Here is a 20,085-nt window from a genome sequence, read left to right as displayed (position 1 = left end):
CAAATAAAACAATTGGCGTGGCATTATTGATTTATTTGTTTTTCATTGGATCATTAATTGACGAATTTAAGACTCTGTTAATGATATTTAATAATAATAGGCCAGCCCTTTATGCCAAGTGCGCTTTTGGTTTTTTTACCTACTCAAAGTTTAAATATATCCATATTAAGAAGATACTTACAAGAAACTTTCCAAATATAAATTCATAGGCTTAGCTTGATTTAATTTGGTTCTAAATGAAACGTAATCCCCATTTATGCAAGATTTTTGAGACTCTCTACCCCGAAAATAGTTTAAAAAATTGTTACATTATTTGTCAAAATAAAAGAAATGATTGCATCTACTTTTTGCCCAAACATCCGGCTTGCTGTTTTTTCTCTACTTTTTTTTACCAACCCCATTCTTCATACGATTCCTCTTCCCATCTGGCTCCTCGTCCGACCGCTGGTTTCAGCCGATGCAAAAATTAAAAAAACCGTCCCAGGAATTATCAATGTTAATGCTGCTGTAAGCAATAGAACTCTTCATTGCACAACATTTATCTAAAACTACAAAACTGTTTTTTAGCAACGCAATTACCGTTCATAGATTTATGTATCAAATCTGGAACGACGTAACGCACGCACAATGGTGCTGCCAGTGCAGATATGCAAGACACGGAGCTGGGAAAACCATGCAGAATTCCTGAAAATCCAGGAGAAAAATCGATGGAGTTCACTCCATATCCAAAAACGAGGGCAGCTACGAAAGCTGATGGAAGGACAAACATGAAGATTGATAACGGAGCAGAAGAGGCATCCAGAAATGCCAGAATTATAAGTGAAATTTCTCCTCCATAATGTGCTGAAAAATGTTTAGTTTCAAATTGCACCCTGTGGATATTATTTATACCAAATCTTGATGATATCTACTTACAAAGAGCTTCAAAAAGCATTCTGCTGTTAAGCCTAGAGAGATAATGACGCTCAATAAGAAAGTCAAACTGTAGTCCGTAAACGTAAATCACAGGAACACAGGAAATATTCACTCCGTAAGGGAACTGTTAATCTTGATCATTAATGTGAGGCTCAGGCTTATTGAAGATATACATATCTTAGTTCAGGACGTTACTCAAATAAGTAGGGATCTCATTCTGGAGAAACATGATACCAAATCTAGAGAAAATAGCAGGAAAAGATATGGCTCAGAAAGGGACAGAAAGAAACATGACCTTTCATGGAGTTTCTATAAACTGTAAAATTAGTTTAATATATCATTATATTTTACATCTCTTCGAGAAGAAGTACCTTAGTATCTTTGTCTTAATGAAGTGAAACTTCATACATGTTTTCCTTCAGGAGTAATCGAGGGATGGCTGGCTACAGTGTTGTGAACCAATAACCAAATAGTGTGTGAACCAAATAGTAACGTGAACCACATTGCAGACTATAGGAAAACCAGTCCCCGAATAAATGAAAGAAAGCTGGCCATTCTAAGGAATACTGAAAAATTATTTCTGTAGTTGGAAGGCAAATAATGGTCTCTAGGTTTATTCGTAAAAGTAAAATAAAGTTCATCAATGTCTAGAAATAAAAGTATTCTTTAGGTACTTACCTCTATAAACAAACATAGACATTTTTTCTCTCATTCTTAGGAACTCAACGCCTCAGCATGGTATGGGAAGTTGGAAAAATTCCATTCTGGCTTAATCCCTACAGTATCCTGTAGGCTATTACTTCATCAGACCCATAAACCTCTGCAGCTCAGGAAATCACTATAGTCGCACATGCATTGTTACTCATTGCTCCGAATAAGATCCATCTTGGACCATAATTCTTGCCCATTTGCTCTGCGACCACTTGAAGGACTAAGTACTCCCGATAGAAAGACGAAATGATGACGTTGATATTTTTCCAGTTACATATCTAAAAGAAAATTTAAGTTGAAGGAACTAAATTTAAAGAAAACAAATACAAGCTGGTACTAACAGGTGCATTTGATTTGGTGTTAATTAGGCCATCAGTCATGACTACAATTGATAATGGTACACTAGTTCTAATCATTATTTCAGTGAAAATGCCTGTGAAAAATAAGATGATTTGGACGTGCCTAACTCCAAATGATGCACCTAGAATCAGAATTAAGCGATAGTTATGGTTCTCAGATATTCCAGAAGGTAGAAGTTCATGATCATCGAACGTGTTTTATCGATTGGACTCTGGCCGAGCTTTTGTCTCGTCATGTTTTATGATTAAGAGTAGGTATTTTTCTACATTCATCAATAGTTATTCTTCTACATCGTTTTCATGAATGAATGGATGAATGAAGGACGTTCTGATCTGTTCTAGGATTAAAAGGGTTAGGTTACTGGGGCTCACCACTTGGATGTGCACATGGAAAAGTTAGTAAAGGGACGCTGATGGAGGCACATTATTAGAGTCTTCTTTGTTTGTATATATGATAATATCAAAATAAAGCATAAAATGAATGAATAGTAGGAAAATTAATGATAGAACACGAAAAATGCCACATCTTGGAATATTTCACGTATAACCCATCATATCCAGCAATTGCAATTTGGTGTCATCAGTAAAGACGAGATGTAATATTCCGGATATCGATTCTGATATAACTCGTTAGTTTACCTACTTAAAGTGAGAACGTGAGATATGAAAAAATCATCAAATTCTTGATATTTTTTATTTTACGATAAAATGGCTACTGTCAAGCATATGAGTACACTTAATAACAATGCATGTGAAACTTTAAATTCAGATTTATTCTCCTTCTACATTCACACAACTATGTAAATATGTGTTTTTGAGGACAGGGGTAATGTGTCTGTTCTATTGGAAGATTGTTTTTGAAGATAAATGTAAGTACAATTTTATCAAATGTTATGTTATGAGTTATGAAATGAAAATACCTGGATTCAGTATGCAACTAGTTGCGTTTAGTCTCTTGTTCCGAATAAAAAGAATTATCGCTATATTTATTTATAAGTGGAAATTTGCTTACAAATTTGGTTCCAAATTCCCGTTTATTACTTACTTTATATTTATTATATTTACTCATGCGAAAATGCTAAAACCTTCAAATTTAAATTATTTCTCCCCAAAAAATAGATGTATTCAATATCTTTTTAATTTATTACTACAGATGAATATAGGCATTTACACGAACTGCAAAATTTTCTTCGAAAATTTTTCAAAATCTCATTTACTTATCTTATATATCTCATACACTTATCTTAGAGATGCCCTATTGACACTCATTTCATAAGTAAATATTTTTTCTTAATCATTATATGCTTACCTTTATCCACAATTGCATTTTGTTCAGTTGCACTTTTTGTATTGTCCACTTTTTCCATTTTTAACTAATTTTTAGGTCCTAATTCTTTCCATAATTCAATTTGGGGAAAATTGTCTTGAATTTCAAGCATGTTAACAAGAAGTTAATTGGTTTAATGAAACTTTAATTACTCTGAAGGGTAAATGTATTGGTTCTAAAGTTGATTTCGCTCCACCCCCCTTGTGGGCGGGGTAGGGTTAACTTTTTAATTTCAAATGGCAACTCCAATTTTTTTACATATTGAGATAATATGGTTAAAAATGAGAAAAATTTGTTCCAAACATTTTTTTGGATTCATGCTAAACAACACGGTAATTAAAGAAATTCAATTCATACTTTAAATGGCAACCTCCAAAAATATCTATGAAATAAGAAAATTCTATGATAATAAAATATGATAAATAAACAACAACGTGTAAAACATTTACTTTTAAATATCCTGTTGTTAATACTGTTTCTCGATGGTGTATTTGACCGTAGAAGAGAAAATTGAAATGGTTTTGGTGTGTAGAGAAGGTGGTAGGTATGTAGTTAATGCTGTCAATTTCTACGCTCAGAGATTTCCTGAAAGACCACGATCTCGAATTTCTTCCTATCGCATGATTAAAAAATTTATTAATGAAGGGACCGCAAATCGGAAGAAAAATGTCACCCAACTACTGTGCGTGGAGAAAACAATCAAATTGCATTCCTAGATACTGTGGATTTTAATCCTCAAATGAGCACCAGGCAAATATCAGGATTATCAGGAATTATGACTGAGTGGAGAATGCTGATAATGCACAAGTTTCGTCTTTATCATATTTCTTTACACCAAAAGCTGCATGAGGAAGATTTTCAAAATCGTTTAGATTTTTGTGAGTGAATATCTGGACATATAGAACTAAACCCTAATTTTTTCCATTGTATTATTCTCGGACGAGTCATTGTTTACAAATCATAGTATAGATAATAGGCATAACATGCATTACTGAAGTGTTGAAAATCCGCATTGGCTTCGACAAGTTGAGTACCAACGTCCTTCGACTGTCAACGTGTGGTGTAAAATCATTAGAAGTAAACTTATTGGTCCCCACATAATTGAAGGCAATTTGAATGATAAAATGTGCCGGAATATTTTGGAAAATGAACTGCCTATATTACTCCAGGACTTAAACATAGAAGAGCGTTAGAATAAAAGGTTTCAACATGATGGTTGTCCGACTCACTATTCTGTGGTGGCACAAGGAAGTTCTTAATCGTACTTTTAATGATCGATGGATCGGCAGATCTGGTTCGGTTGACCTGTTAGATCTCCAGATTTTATTTCATCGGATTTTTTTTTTGTGGGGATATCTCAAAGATCAAGTTTATAAAGAAATACTAACGACATGTGAGAATATGACTCTGCGAATTATAAACACTTGTGCCAATATTTCAGAAGGCACATTTCATATATGTGAAGAGTCCTTTGAAATACGGTTAAATAAGTGCATTGCAGTTAGGGGACACCATTTTGAACATTTACTTTAAATAAAAGCTACACAAAAATTGACGCTTTCATTAATTCTAAAACAGATATCATCAAACCTTTCGGTAAATCATAAGTGAAAGAGAAATTGAATTTCGTTAATTATAGTGTGTTCTACAATAGTATGAACCGAAAAAAATATTTCAGACAAATGTTTTTTATTTTTAGCTGTATTGTCAAAATCTGTAAAAAAATGGGGATTGCCATTTAAAATTAAAAAGTTAACCCTTCCTCGCCCAAACGGGGGATGGAGAGGAATCAGCTTTAGCTCCAATATATTTCTTTCACAAAGTGATTATAGTTTGATAATAAACATTCCTTTATAGGATGCCTAGTATTCGAGATATTTTGATATTCCAAGTTAAATATTACACTTTGTATATAAAATGTTATAATCATTGTTGATATTTTCTATTGTAATGTAGACATTATTGTTCGAATATCGAGAGGTTTATAATTAATTACCAATCAATATATCTGTATAACCGGCCCGGCGATTAAGACCCGATTATATACAGGTAAGGCTTAAGCTAATTTAAGCTTTAGCTCACTTGAGTCTTCCCTCAAGGTAATCCATTGTTGTCTATTTAATTAAGTTCATTTGTGATAGCAACATTATTCTTGTTGGGAAGACTTAGGTAAGCTAAAACTTAACTTTGAACATATCGTAAATTATTTTTACAGTCGACTCCAACATGTAATCTTGTATACTATATTTGTACAATAATTGTAAGTTAATTTAAAAAAAAAGTACTTTTGAAGTACAAGGTAGGTATTACATAGATATATGGAATGTAATTTTTTATTGTCATTTTAAGATTTTTTTGAAGGTTTCGTCAATATTAATATAATCTCATATATTTATCAAGATCAATTAACTCACGTGATTGCGATTTTACAAAACTATTAGTTTTTCGCATCTAGACGGTATGAAAAGTTCATTGCGAGGTTTTTAGTCATAAATTTTTATTCTGCAAAGTATATATTTCGTATTGATTTTGCTATATGGTTTGTATTGCGTATGACCTCAATCCTTTGCAACACGTGAATTGGCTGTGAAAATGTCGCAGAAGCTAAAAACAATTTTCCAAGTTTTTTCCAGTTTTCAAGGAGTGCGAATTTGCTATTAAGTACAATCAAGCGATCTCGCCTGGATTTCACGTCTCTGAACAATTTTTTTCCATTAATTGTAATTTATTTGGTTAAACATTGACTGTACTAATTTCGGTACAAAATAGTAGAATGTAGAAGGAAACTCAACTGTAATCTTTCGACAGTTTCATTGTTAATTGAATAATAAATGAGGGACAATAAGTGAAGACACGAAGAAAAAAAATTCTAAATATGAAAACTAAGAATACTGAAGGCAGTAACTTGGAAAGTATGTAGATCTAAATTTGGCGCCTCGATAAGCTTTTTAGGTCTACATGGAGTAAAATATGATACTTTACTCAGGTACTGAGATAAAGGTGTAACATCACTGTGAGATCCTATTTTAGTAACCTGGAAAATATATTCTTTCTGTTTCTTCCTAGAGAAGTCTTTGCAATGATTCTAATTTCTCCCAATCCCTACCGACTTCAATGGTCATTAGGGTATATATTAGGAAGATTGCACTGTCTAAACTAAATCCTTATCATCTGGCATACGTATATTAAGATTTTCGAAATGATTATGCACAACTAATTAAATTAAATGATTAATTCTTTTAAAGTTCCTGTTTCAATAATGTTAGATAATTCAAGTTTTAGAACGCTTTAAGTTCTGTTGTAACTGCCCTAAGCGAAATTCAATTTTTGTAAAGTTGTCCTCTTGAAAATCCACATTCTAGCGAAGATAAGGCGAATCTTCAAAAGGATGATATCTTAATTGGATAGAAAATTATTTCTAGTTAGTAATTGTGATGTGTAAATCCCCATGTAAGTGCTATAGAAAATGTATCCTGATTAATAAGATTTTCTCTACTAGGAAGCCTAATCATTTCAAAATCTTTATTAGAACTAAAATTTATTTAATCATAAATGTCTGTAAAATCACACCAAAAGTCTGTATAAAGTATCACAGATATAGATGATATGCATAAATACAAAATATCTAAGTCATAGAAGTCAAACTGAACACAGAAATTTTCTTCTTCCTTTCATTTGCCTCCTTATTCTCAGGTCCATCCCACTCTTGCCGCGTAGCTGAGGCAAACACTATGAACACTGTAGCTCCAATTACATACAACCCTACTGAAATTAGGAAAATCGTCCGCCACTGATTACGATCGGTCTAAAAACAAAAATAATGATTTTTCTATATTAATGATCTGCCAAGCTACTTACAGTGTCTGGAACGAGCAATTGTACGAAGAGCGGAGCTGCTATCGAAGATCCTTGACCAACAGCATTCAGTAACCCAAAGAGTACTCCACTGAACCTTGGAGAAAGATCTAGATGGTTGACGTTGCTGCCTACCATAATAAAGGGACCTAGGGTACCACCTAATATCAGTACTATTACTGATTGCTGTGCTTCATTGGTACTAAGGAACGAAAGCCACAAAAGGCACAGAGCATGACCATAACATCCTTCGAAAAAGACATTATGTTGCTATATTTTTTTACTGATTAACTCTCAGTATTTACCAATGCCCTGGCAAATTTTCCGACAATTCAAAGTACTCAGGTACTTCCTTTGGATAACAAAGTCTGACATGTACCCAGTGATGAAGGTCATTACCAAGCCGCATAGAACTGGTAGTGAGCTGATTATAGCGTTCTGAAATAGTACGTTATAAGTACTTTAAACCTCAATAACTTGCTCATTTCAAAAGGAACACAGTGTACTTTAAAGCATTTTCGAGTCTAGAATTTAATTCTATACCAAATATTATTTAAGTTTCCTCGACTGATTCTGGACAGGTTGTCCCATTTGAAATAAGCAAGTTACTGAGATTTGAAGTTATGCGAGTTCAGAGACATATTTCGGGGGTTGTGGAAGACTTTTTGTCAAATTGAAATACATGAAAACGTAGTTCATTAGGTCTTCTTTCAGCCTCAGAATACCGATTTCAAAATTAACAGTGCTTAGTGCACAATGTCGATTACCGTAGGAGCTGTGAATCTTGCAGCTGCGAAAATTTTCCGTTATAACTCGGAAACAACATATTTTAGATATAAGACACTTTACATAAATTGATCTTAAAATTTAACGAAAAATCCGAAGATTTCCAAAAAATTAGGGGGGGTTCAGTTTAAAATAAGGAAGTTGGTAGCTACTTCCGGTATAACCGGAAATGCCGTCATTTTGCAAATATTTTAATTGGTTATTTTTTAATTTAATTTTAATTTAATCAAAATAGCGATTTTAAAATTTTAAAAATTTCAAAATCCCCCCCCCCCCCCCCCCCCCTCCTCAGAGGCTCATTACATAACCACTTACAGACTTAACATCAAATCCCATAACATTGGCCAAATATGTAGGACCCTCTGTCATTAAAATGGCGTAACCCCAAATACTGCCAATATAAGCTACCATGATCGCATAAAAAGGTACGCAAGTTAAAATTTTCTTCCAAGGTATTGGTAGATGCTGCAAAAAATATTTTTCCTAAGAAAACTTTTTGATTATTATTGTGTTTTCTTACAATATCATCTTCTTGCTTCAAGGAGCTTTGAATATATTTTTTTTCCTCTGGTGTTATTGTGGGGTGCACTGCAGGACTGTTTTCTCCGAAAATCAACCATAAAACGCACCATGCGAAACCGAATAAAGAGAGGATGTAGAAGGAATAGGGCCAACCCCACCAACTTGCTGATATGTAACCAGTTCCGAGGGTTGCAAAGACGGTACCAATGCCGGCACCTAAAACCACAGTTCTTCTATGATTTAATGATTATCCATACTCAAGTAGCATTATAGTTAAGACACTTCTACCGCCACTAAAATTAAATGCTATTAAGGTACTGCTTGGACAGAAACTACATGTTATATTTTCTTGGTAATAACCACATAATTGCTAGCTCTAGTTGCTACTTAAAAATGTTAGAATTTTTAATTAATTAATTAATTCAGATTATGTAGTAGTATTACTCAAAGAAATTATTAAATACTTAGTGATAATTGCTATTTGCAAGTAGACTCAATTTTCGAAATCATGCTGACTGACGTAAATGGCATCCATTCCATAAAGACTCTGAGGAATTATATCAATTAAACCAATAAAGTGAATAAATACTTCACACGTTAGATATTATGTATGTAGTGATAACCCCTAAAACTTAAGAAGATAATCGCATTTTTTATATTGTATATTCAAGTGCCACTTTCAGCTTCTTTATCAAATAGCATTTACATCTTATCTGCACCTTCATCTCAGGTTAGTTCATGTAGCTATTAATTATGTCCCATAACATTTTAATAAGAGAAAACTCACCAGAACAAACAAAGTTATTAATTGTAGCCCTCTCGTCACCAGGGGCCCATGTTCCAAGCATAACGTGAATTGAGGGGTATAAAAATCCCTGGGCGAACCCCTGTATAACTCTACAAAGAATTACTCCACCAGATCCCATCAGAGCAGCTGCAGCTGGTGTAGCTGCGCAAGCACAATTATTCAAGAAGAAGGTTACTAGGAGGAAGTATTTTGGGCCATAGGTTTTTCCCAGGTATCCGGCTAGGATTTGGAAAGTTATATAGCTCCAGAAGAAGGAGGACAAAAGTAAACTGGTATTTTTCCATTCGTAATACTGAAAGGAGAGAAGACCAGGTTTCGAAAAATTAGTTTATTTATAAGCGTCGTATTATAGCTATATATTTATCTAGCAACAGCGGAAAGTTATACTTTACCGCATGTACAAAACTTTAGAAACTGACATAGGTCAGTTTGATTTGCGTGCAGTAAAGCTTTTTTTTAGTTTTTAGTTTTGAATCAGAATTTATTTATTGATTTTTTACACTCATTTTATTTCACCTTTGAATGAATATATAGGGTGTCCGGAGATAACGTCGAAATATTTTGAGAGATAATTCTAGAGATTATAATAATTAAAAAAGTTCTTATAAACATAACTAAAAAATTTGCTTTTTAAAGAGACTAGAACCCCTTAAAGGTTGAACTCTGAAGATGTTCTTTTCATAATATTTTTGAAACAGTTTAGCTAAAATTATGAAATTCGATATACTTTAATAAGTTAAATGTTAAAAATTTTTTTTTGTGTTAACAATTGCAGATTTTTTGTCAGGGGCGTTGCATACAACGAGTTTGTTACGTAAATATCCTAACTTTCTTGCTTTTAACCAGGTTTTATAAACCGATGCATGTAATCGTGCATCGATTTATAAAAATTCATTTTTTTGGAAAACGATCTATTCTAACGAAATGAAATAAGAGGACCTTTTTTATTAAAAAATATTTGCGATTCAGTGATATGATTTTAAAAATAAAGAAATGTCACAAGCAAAAAGTTAGAGGAATATTTACGTAGGAGACCCCCTGTATGTGACGCCTCTGATTAAAATCTACAATTATTAACATAAAAAAGTGTTTCCATTCCAACTTATTAAAGTATATCGAACTTCAATAGTTTTAGCGCAAATCGATTCGAAAATATTGCAAAAAAATAATTTTTAGAGAAACTTGATGGAGATTTAGCCCTTTTAATAAGAAACAATTTTTGAGGTATGTTTTTAAGACCTTTCTTTATTGTTTTAATCTGTTAAATCACCACCCAAAAATATTTCGACGTTATTTCCGGATATTCTGTATTATAAAATATAGATGTATTCAAGTCTAGTCTGCAAACAGAGAAGAAATTATAATTTCAACAAAACCATCAGCGTCAGAATATTATAAAGGTGCTGACAGAGAAAAATTCAATCTACCATATACCTACCTACATAGAGGGTGTTTTCTATATGTACGGCGTAAATTTAAGGGGATATTCCTTATGTCAAAATAAGAAATGATGGATGGAGCGAAACGATCCTGAAATCGTTTCGCTCGAAGTCGACCCAATATGGAAGCAGCAAAACTGCACCAATACTTTAATCCATTTCTTCCCGAATATTTAAATCTGTTTTATTTCTGTTATTCATTTCTTTTATTTATACTAGTCACTAGATAATAAATGCCACACCTTGTCATATTTTTTCTCTGACCTTTGACTGTTGTAACTTCGGTATTCCTTATTAACTATTACCTTATTTCATCCATAATTTTCTACTGATACGATGATTTTAATTCAGTTCTGTGCATTTACATCATTTTCCATTTATTTGCTTCTATTGAGAGGTAAGTATCATACGTAATACGTTTCTTTATTGATTTTTTTCAGTTAAGTTTTCTTCTATTGTTTAAAGCCGAAAACTCTCATTACAGGAAGTCAGTATGATTAGATTAATCTCTAATCGCGCCTCTAATTATTCTTTGTTATCAACTTTTAATAAATCTCTATCCCTCATCCGTCTATATCATAATTTGTGAAGACTTTTTCCACAACATTATCCCATTTGGGATAGTCTTCATAGTTATGTTAATTTTTATTTATCCAATAAATTGGTTTCTGCTACATTTCTCCTTTGTAGAGTTAGCTAACATATATTTTGTTGGAGATAGATAGTCACCACCACAAGATATTAGGAAAATCAATTACTCAATTTTCATAATAAGTATTAAATCAGGTAGTCTTGCTGCTACGACTGAGCTAATTAAACGAAAATTTCAAATTTTTCATGTTACTTATTAACTCCAGCATATAGCTTTACATACAGAAACTTACAGGTACATCTGGGTTGGGAGTGGTACTATTGCTAGTCATAGCTACAACAGCCACTGATAAGTTTGTCCTTGTGGACATTGCAGATATTAATCCTAGACACCAAAGAATTGCCTGAACGTGTCTACATCCAAATCTGGGCCCTACGTAGAAAAAAATTTTAATCCCAAATCTAATGTACACAAAAATTCTCTTGTCAAACTGTCTTTAATCCTAACATTTTGTGATAATATATCGTTTTACCTTTAATAATTTGGGCATTATCACTATCATAATTAAGACTCTCAGTTATAATATTCTTTCTGTTCTCCACAACACTTATTCGTTTTCGAGACTTTTCAACAATAACCATTGCAAAACACTTTTTAAGAGGTTTGACGCCTAATGACTATTGCCAAACTTCAAAAATGAAAATAAAATTTAATTTGAATTGAAACAATCTCTTACTAAAGCGTTATCTATAATGTTTTTATGATATATAATTTGCATTTTCATAATTAATTTAGATTAAACCTATTTGAGGTGCTCAATTGTTATCTGATTCTATTGAAAAAAACGGTCAACCGAGTTTACTTCAAATTAGTTGCTGTCTAAGAACGCAATAGTAGTGACAGAGATGACACAAAATTTGTTTATTTCGTATTTAATTAATTGATTCATTCATATAGCGAATGCAGTCAATCCATTAAAAAATTGAACTTGGATGTTGCTTGAATTGAGAATGAAATTTTCAACAGTTCAGTAACTTGTAGTAAAAACTCTTAAGCTGCCAAGCTTTCGATAATACCCTCCACTCGTTTTGTTTGTTTACTGTCTTCATCGGGGCTCCTGGATTATAATAAATAATTATACTTTAATTAAATGGAAAAAAAAACATTGTAACTTACTGGCAGTGTTTAGGGTAGATAAAAATTAAAATTAAAAACAAAACATAAAAAAAATTTGTTTATTAAATTGTTTTACATAATCTTTCCTGAACGCAGTGAAATGAAACATAATTTAACCAGACGGGCTGGAGTCTAAAACATACTTATTTATTTTATCTAGTTTGCACTAGCCTTATTCACGAGCATTGTGGATTATCCAGAAATCTAATGCAAAAAAAATATTGTGGATAATCTAGATTACCGCTCGTTAATTCACAAGTTAAGTCACAACAATCAGATATTTCAGATGACCTCTAGAACCCAAGGAACCGCACACGAATATTTAAAATGTGTTAACCTCTTAAATTCCTCGTTGGATTCGCAGGGGAATGAGAGTTTTTTTTCACAAAAGATATCATGTCACCATTTCAAATAGGTGATTTAAGGTAAGTGATTGGTATTTGATAATCATACCTAATTTAACCTGTCTTGATAAAACTTTGGTTTTAGAATTAATTTCCGTGAACAGAATTTTACCATTTTTAAAATAATTTACGATAGAAAATTACATTTAAAAACTTAAAAATTACGAAGATATAACTGCCATGTCCCCACTTAGACTTATAACTGAAATCTTTTTCTTCCTCTCGCCAATTGAAGTCTTTCTTTCCGGTCCATCCCAGGCCTGCCTCTCAGCCGATGCGAATATCGCAAAAAATAAAGCTGAACTTAATACCAGTATAGCAGAAGTGATAAAAACTATTCTCCACTGTGTTATATCGGTCTGGAAAAATTAGAAAAGTCTTGTCAATATTAGCGGATTTGGAGATCGCTACTCTAAGCGGGAAAAAAGTTGTCAATACGTCTGACCGAAAAACGTTAAGACTGATCTCTAATATTCAAACTTACGTCTTTTGTCACAACGAATTGCACTAAAAGGGGTGCAAACAGCGCAATGGACTGGCCACAAGCATTTGAGATTCCAAAAATAACCCCTGCAAATCTGGGTGACAAGTCTATCATGTTGAGTCCACTCCCGCAAACCATTGCAGCTTGGGAAACATATACCACAACCATAAGAAAAATCGATATGGCCTGCTGAGATTGTTTCAAGTAGGAAAGGGTAGTCAAACTTACAGAGATACCTAGAGCTCCTGCAAAAAAATAATTCAGTACATTAGACTACTTAGAGTCTCGAATCTGGAGGAGAATGGATCGTTTATCTGAGAAGCAAAGAATTGAAATTTTAATTTTTTCGGGGTATAGAGATCGCAAAAGAACTTATGAAGAGGTGGGTTTTGTATTTAATGAAAAATATCCAGACGCACCTATTGATGGAAGTATTGTTAATCGCATTAATAAAAAATTCCAACAACCTGGAAATGTGAAAGCTGCTCCAAAATGTGGAAGGCCTCGAAGAGCAACTAGCAGTGATAAAGCACTAGACACTTTTTTTTTATCTGTTGGTTAAAACCCCATACAGTTTACCAGCAAACTTGTCGATGAATTTTATATATCTGCAAGAATAGTATGCAATTTTTTTGAAATGAGAAAAATTTCATTCATATAAAATTTCCTTTATCCAAGAGTTGTCGCTTTAAGATTTTGATCGCAGGATGGAATTTTGTGAATTGATGCAAGAAAAAGGCATTCAGGATAATAGGTTCTTTTCTAGAATTTTATTTTCGGATGAAGCAACATTTTACTTGAATGAATTTATTGCTCATTGTATGCAGACTCTACATACACAACATCTGCAAATTTCATGGAGGGGTATAATCGACCTCCAATTCATCGATCTATTTTTCATTGAAGGGCTTTTAAAAAACGAATTAAATATATTTGCACTTATTGCAAAACGAAATAGTTCCATCAATTGCTGCAATTTTTCCTGGAGGAAATGGGGAATAAGTAGTAAAAATATTTGCTTCCAGCAACATGGTGCACCATCACATGATGTTCATGATGCTATGCCGATGAGAGGGTATTTCGATGAAATTTTCCTTAGGAGATGGATCGGTAGAACAGGTGCAATAGAATGGCCGTCGTGATCTCCTGATCTTACACTCCTTGATTTTTTTTGTAGGGTTAACTTAAAGGGTTCCGTTTGCAAAAATACATCATAAAATTTAGATGACTTCAAACAGGCTTAGAATTAATAACAGAAGCAACACTGAATAATTGTATAAAACAGTTCGAGGAAGGACTGGATCATTGGCAAATTGTTACTGGAACCCAATTTGAGCATTCATTATAGGAATTTCAATTTTATTTGATGTAATAGTTTCTTAATGAGTTACTTTATTGTGTATTTAATAACTTGATTTTTTTAAGCAAACTCTAGATCCAATTTTAGTTCTGAGTATACCGTTGTATCCCTATTGAATTACTCTTCGTTTGATATACTACACTGGGTGCCTTTCCATTTGAAAATAAAAAGTTAGTAGGGGTAGCTGGATAGGGGTGAAAAATTTGAACATCGAAAAATAACGCGTTAAATTCCTTTTTTTAAATAAAATTAAATGTGTTTAATCACTTTTTTTTAAATATCGGGTTTAAAAAGTTATAAACGCATTGCAATATATTTTACAAACGCTGTATACGTATTTTAACGTAATATTTGGACAAGGCTCTATTCCCAGTCTGGAGAATGTGGTCTTTTGAAAATGATTTTCATGGACACCGAGAAATAGACAAATGCTTCGCCTTATTTCAACTCTTCAAGGCAAATTCCTGGGAACGTTGTCTAAACCAATTTTTTGGGATAAGATATCCATAGTTACCTGTTAAATGAAACTGTCTCCTGGCATTTACAGTGGAAAGGTATTTTCTGTTTATCAGGAAATCCGATAAGGGTCCAACGATAAATCCAGTAATAAGTCCAACAGCTGGAGGAATAGCACTGAGAGTACCGTTCTGAAAAATATCTGTTGCAGGATTTTAAAATTACGGAATCCGAAATAAGAGCTTACAGCTTGAATATCGAATTTCATTACTTTGTCCAAATACGTTGAGTATTCTGTTAAAGCCATGTTGTTGCTCCAAGCGACACCGATTTGAGCTACTAAGACTGCCCATATTCGAATTGACGTTATGATCTTCATGTACGGAACTGGAACATTCTGAAATGGAGTGTTCAGAACTTATTGGAAATACTAAGAATTGAATATTACTATATCTTGATCCTGATTCAGTGATTGTTGAATATATCTGCGTTCTTCTGGTGTTATACCTGGATGCGTGGCAGGACTATCATGTCCAAGTAGCAAATACAGAACGCACCACACCAGTCCAATCGCCCCGATAATATAAAACGAAGATGGCCATCCCCACCAAGTTGGGGTTAGCAAACCTGGGATTATTGAAGATAACATTGTTCCTACTGTGACCCCTGTAATTAAGAGAAATATTCTATTAGAAATTTGTATTAGGACATGGATTTTGCTACAAATTAGCGCTACTATTAGATTACCAAGTTTTCAACCAGTATTGATTGAAAACTGAATCTTAAAAAAAATTATATTTGGGATTATTGAGGAGATTTCCCTAGAAGGAATACATTTCCGAATGGAAAAAGATATTCAATTTTAGAAATTAGACGGGATAACTGCTATTGATTTAAATTTGGTAAATAGTTCCTTCGTAAGCTACACACGTTTAAATAAAACTTGTCCAAATTCATTGTCATCTTAGAGTCTCTAGAATTAATTACGTAACAGATAATGAACTGTCCAGAAAAATAATAACGGGGTCAAAGGAAATAAATAAATTAACAATGAAAATTACGTGGAAATCGACTTTCATTCATGGAAAGCATTTAATAATTAAAGGTTGTCGACAAGCATCTATGCTCTGTTTATTTACAATTATTGGGTAAACATGGTTTGTTGTGTAGCTATACCAGTTAATTGACATTGAATTGAATTAGGTCAGTTGCCTCATTGATTTATTAAATCAGGGCAATGTCTGAGCACTAATGTACAAAATAGCTTAGGTTGTTCACAAGACTTGTTACTCGAGCATAGGCAAAAGGATCTACGTATCTTCCTGCGACTTTTTTAGGTCAAGAAATCTATTATTTTCTTGTCTAATTAAAAATATACACACAATCCTAAATTTTTGCTTACACTAGTTTCACACTCACCTCCTTTTCCTCATCGCAATTTAATCGCGAATCAAAATGATAGTTATTTTTAAAGAATTATCAGCTTTTCAAAAATGTTTCGTAACTGAAAAGTTAAAATCCTGCTTTAAACATGTTCGGTTAATAAACCCTTATTGTGTTTTTTATCTTCCTTTCGTTACTTGGGACAACATAAATATTCACTTAGGCTAATCTCAGATTGTTACTTGATTTAGGCTTATTTGTGAACTACTCAGTGGATGACGAATGAGCCTGTGCAAAGGATGTACGAAATAAGTTAAGAGATGATCTGATATCATTAAATTTACCTGTATTTACGGATATGATCGCCCTGGATCTCTCTTCAGGTGGTGCCCAGACTCCTATTAACATTTGTTGAGTCGGATACATGAAACCACTACCAAGCCCTAAAAACATCCATAATGTCATTTCCATCTATTTATTCCCCCCTCGTTTCAATTTCTGCCAAATTACCTTGTACAAGCCTACAAATAAGCACCCCAATTTCTCCAAATTCTTGTGCCATAACAGGGATGAAACTATATGCGACGCAGTTTAGAAATAGAGCACCAAGGAAGAACCATTTTGCTCCGAATTTCTTTTCAAGAGGGCCACAAATCAAGTTTGATACTACATAGAGCCAGTAGAATGACGAGAGTACTACGTGGGAGTTTTTCCAGCTGTTGTATATCTAAAATTTGATATAGTGACTCACCGAAGTATAAAAATGGAGATTAGATAAAACCAAGTCCAAAACGTTTGAGTATGGTTATCATGAGAAAAATTACATTTCAATTTTCTTTTTAGTAAGTACTAATTCCAAACTTACCGGAATACTTGGATTGGGTGAAGAAGCATTTTTCGCAGTCATGGCAACAATTTGAACAGCAAAACTGGCCCTGGTCGAAATACCAACCAAAATACAATAAGTAATCAACATTATCTGGATGTATCGAGCACCAAAAACTGGACCTAAAATTACGATGAATAATAATAACAAAGTAAAACATAATTAATTTACAATTTAGGAATTACTCTATTAGCAATATTTTTGCGAAAACAGTCTTAAGTTTTGATATTATAAAATTTAATATGAATGTTCTCAGAACAATAAGTACTTGCCTGAAGTATGCACTTGACCCCTCTAACACTTAGCAAACAATGGAAAAAGAGGTGAATTTTCAAAACTTTTATTGCACTCTAAACTAATTCCCATAGTTTCACGAGTACTTTCAAGACGCAAATTAATTGAAATATATAAGTAAAAAATTGAAGTATTCCACTTTTTTTTTTAAAGAATTCACTAAATTGTGGATAAATTAAATGCGAATCCAAGGAAGTCAACGAGTGATTTCATGCATGTATTTTTGCTTTTCTACGAATGGATCAGCTTTTAAAGAGATTTATTATCAAACCTTCCTAATTAAAATCCTAAAAACTTGCAATCTTAAGTAATATACTTACCCTTATTTTGATTTCCACTTTCCTCATGTTTTACTGCTTTATTTTGTTTTTCATTTTTGTCCACATCCTGATACGCAGTCATTTCTAAATCACAATAAACCTTTAACCGTCACTCCGCGTTCAATAGTGAAGTAATTGATAGGGGGATATACTGAATATATTATTTTGCTTTGCCTGATAATTAAATTTAAATGATTTAATAAGGTATAGATTACAACCAAGTTATTCCACTTGAGGAGAATATCGTGGGAGAATTTTAGAGGGGATTGTAATGCAAAAAAATTAGAACAAATATTTTTCTCAGTGAATATAGGTCATTAACACGATAAATTTCTGGTTACGGTAACAAGCATTTAGAACTTCATGTCCCATTTGATTGTAAATGTCTCTTTGTGATAAAGTTTTACAGCAATTAACTTATTCATTACGATCCTAGGACATTAAAGCAGTAAGTAATAGAATGAAGCAAATGTATTTATTTACAACCATATACAGGGTGTCAATTTGAAATCTTCCTATCCCTATTACTTTGAAACGGGACAGATTTTAAAAAAGCGCTGGAACACGTCGACTTTGTTATCGAGGAGGAACAATTTTTTATTTACAATTCCCTGCGCCTCTTTTAATCCTCTACCTCCTAGAGCCACCCTCTCAAATACTCGAATCTTAAATGATAAAAAGGGCTAATAAAAAGGAATACATCATTTTAAAGAGCTTTTTATTCTCTACATTTTGGTACTTTATTTGTTACATTTTACTGCTACATTGTCAAGTTAGACGTCTTTGATCATTCTAAATCCATTTTCTCTATTCACCATTTGATAGTGCTGAAACTGACTTTTTTATTCAAATATGTCTTATGATTAGGAAATAGTTGTAGTAAATCTATTTACCAACCTATTGACTTATTGTATTGTTTGTCGAGACGATCATCTAAAGAAAAGATGTATTAATCACTAAAGCAAATGTTTATCAATCTAATAAATTTCCTCAACAAACATCCACGTAGAATGCGATTTTTTAAATTTATTTTTTTTTGCAATGGAATGCCTTTTCGATAAATTTTGATATTATCGTGCATGAAAATATTAGTTACTTACCTGTGACGCTGGTCGATGTTACTAGATATTCAAATCAGTTAAAATATATTGCGATAATTTGTGTCTTATTGTCATTTGAAAAATGGTATACACAATTCTCCAAAGAAATGAAATTATTTTTATTTATGGGAAGCAAGAAACAAGCGCAACAACAGCGGAAGTTTTTAATGTTAGAAATTCAAATTCAAATGTGAGTCACAGATACGTTTTAAACTTAATAAAAAAATTTACTAAAATAGATTTTATTGAAAATAAAAAACGGGCTGCTTGGCGTGTTTTAAATGAAGCTGCTCAACTAGAGGTTCTGGGAACCTTCGTTGCAGAACCTAGCAACTCACTGCGTACGGTCGCAAGTCAAACTGGGATGTCATATGAATCTGTACAAAAAGCACTGAAATTAAATAAATTTCATCCCTACAAAATAGAAATTCTATAGGAACTTTATGATGACGAATTTAATAAAAGAATCGAGTTTTGCGAAACCATGACCAACTTAATAATAATTAATTTTTTTTACAAATATTTGCTTTAGTCATGGATGCGCCTTTTTTCTTAATGGTTGCATTAATAAACAGAACTGCCAATATTGGAATGACGAAAATTCCCACATTTTTAGAGAGGGTGTTACGCAGTTCCTAGAAGAAAATAATATTTTGGCAGGTGTTCTGTTATAGGATGTGTATATTGAGGAAAACTTAACTGGAGAGCTGTACTTAAACTTACTTGAAAACGTAATTAATCCTTTAATAACAGTTCATTTGAGAGATCAAGTTGGTGGAAAGATCTTGCAAGAAAACCAAATACATTTTTATCAAGATGCAGCTTCACCGTATTATTTTCCCCTAGTACGAGAATGGTTCGATAACCGATTTCTCGACAAATCGATTAGCAGAACGAGACCGATAGAA

The 20,085-nt window shown here is 32.9% G+C and overlaps 3 protein-coding genes across 4 annotated transcripts; all 3 read right to left on the bottom strand.

Annotated features, from left to right (window-relative positions):
* Positions 1–404: 404 nt before the first annotated feature.
* LOC136416921 (uncharacterized transporter slc-17.2-like) lies at positions 405–2,221 on the bottom strand. The gene is made up of 9 exons (XM_066402360.1): positions 2,179–2,221; positions 1,968–2,107; positions 1,755–1,904; positions 1,415–1,562; positions 1,267–1,286; positions 1,150–1,224; positions 916–1,039; positions 580–843; positions 405–505 (listed from the first exon to the last, which is right to left on the bottom strand). The coding sequence occupies exons 1-9, from the start codon at positions 2,219–2,221 to the stop codon at positions 405–407; spliced, it is 1,065 nt and encodes a 354-aa protein (XP_066258457.1).
* A 4,651-nt stretch (positions 2,222–6,872) lies between these two features.
* On the bottom strand, positions 6,873–11,967 carry LOC136416837 (putative inorganic phosphate cotransporter). The gene is made up of 8 exons (XM_066402207.1): positions 11,847–11,967; positions 11,607–11,746; positions 9,263–9,575; positions 8,474–8,691; positions 8,269–8,418; positions 7,473–7,605; positions 7,171–7,415; positions 6,873–7,117 (listed from the first exon to the last, which is right to left on the bottom strand). The coding sequence occupies exons 1-8, from the start codon at positions 11,953–11,955 to the stop codon at positions 6,938–6,940; spliced, it is 1,488 nt and encodes a 495-aa protein (XP_066258304.1). The 5' UTR covers positions 11,956–11,967; the 3' UTR covers positions 6,873–6,937.
* A 639-nt stretch (positions 11,968–12,606) lies between these two features.
* On the bottom strand, positions 12,607–18,355 carry LOC136416818 (putative inorganic phosphate cotransporter). Of its 2 annotated transcripts, none has more exons than XM_066402181.1 (9): positions 18,078–18,352; positions 17,443–17,585; positions 17,088–17,304; positions 16,922–17,020; positions 15,643–15,860; positions 15,442–15,591; positions 15,253–15,385; positions 13,379–13,623; positions 12,607–13,253 (listed from the first exon to the last, which is right to left on the bottom strand). In XM_066402181.1, the coding sequence occupies exons 1-9, from the start codon at positions 18,157–18,159 to the stop codon at positions 13,056–13,058; spliced, it is 1,485 nt and encodes a 494-aa protein (XP_066258278.1). In that variant the 5' UTR covers positions 18,160–18,352; the 3' UTR covers positions 12,607–13,055. The 2 variants fall into 2 exon arrangements, with proteins under 2 accessions (XP_066258278.1, XP_066258280.1); XM_066402183.1 differs by having other exon boundaries at positions 13,192–13,306; positions 13,375–13,623; positions 18,078–18,355.
* Between the last annotated feature and the right edge of the window lie 1,730 nt (positions 18,356–20,085).

The sequence above is a fragment of the Euwallacea similis genome, chromosome 25 (assembly GCF_039881205.1).
Source record: "Euwallacea similis isolate ESF13 chromosome 25, ESF131.1, whole genome shotgun sequence".
Classification (NCBI taxonomy): Eukaryota; Metazoa; Arthropoda; class Insecta; order Coleoptera; family Curculionidae; genus Euwallacea; species Euwallacea similis.
The sequence above is the reverse complement of the archived record's forward strand: the minus strand, read 5'-3'. Positions and strand labels throughout refer to the sequence as shown.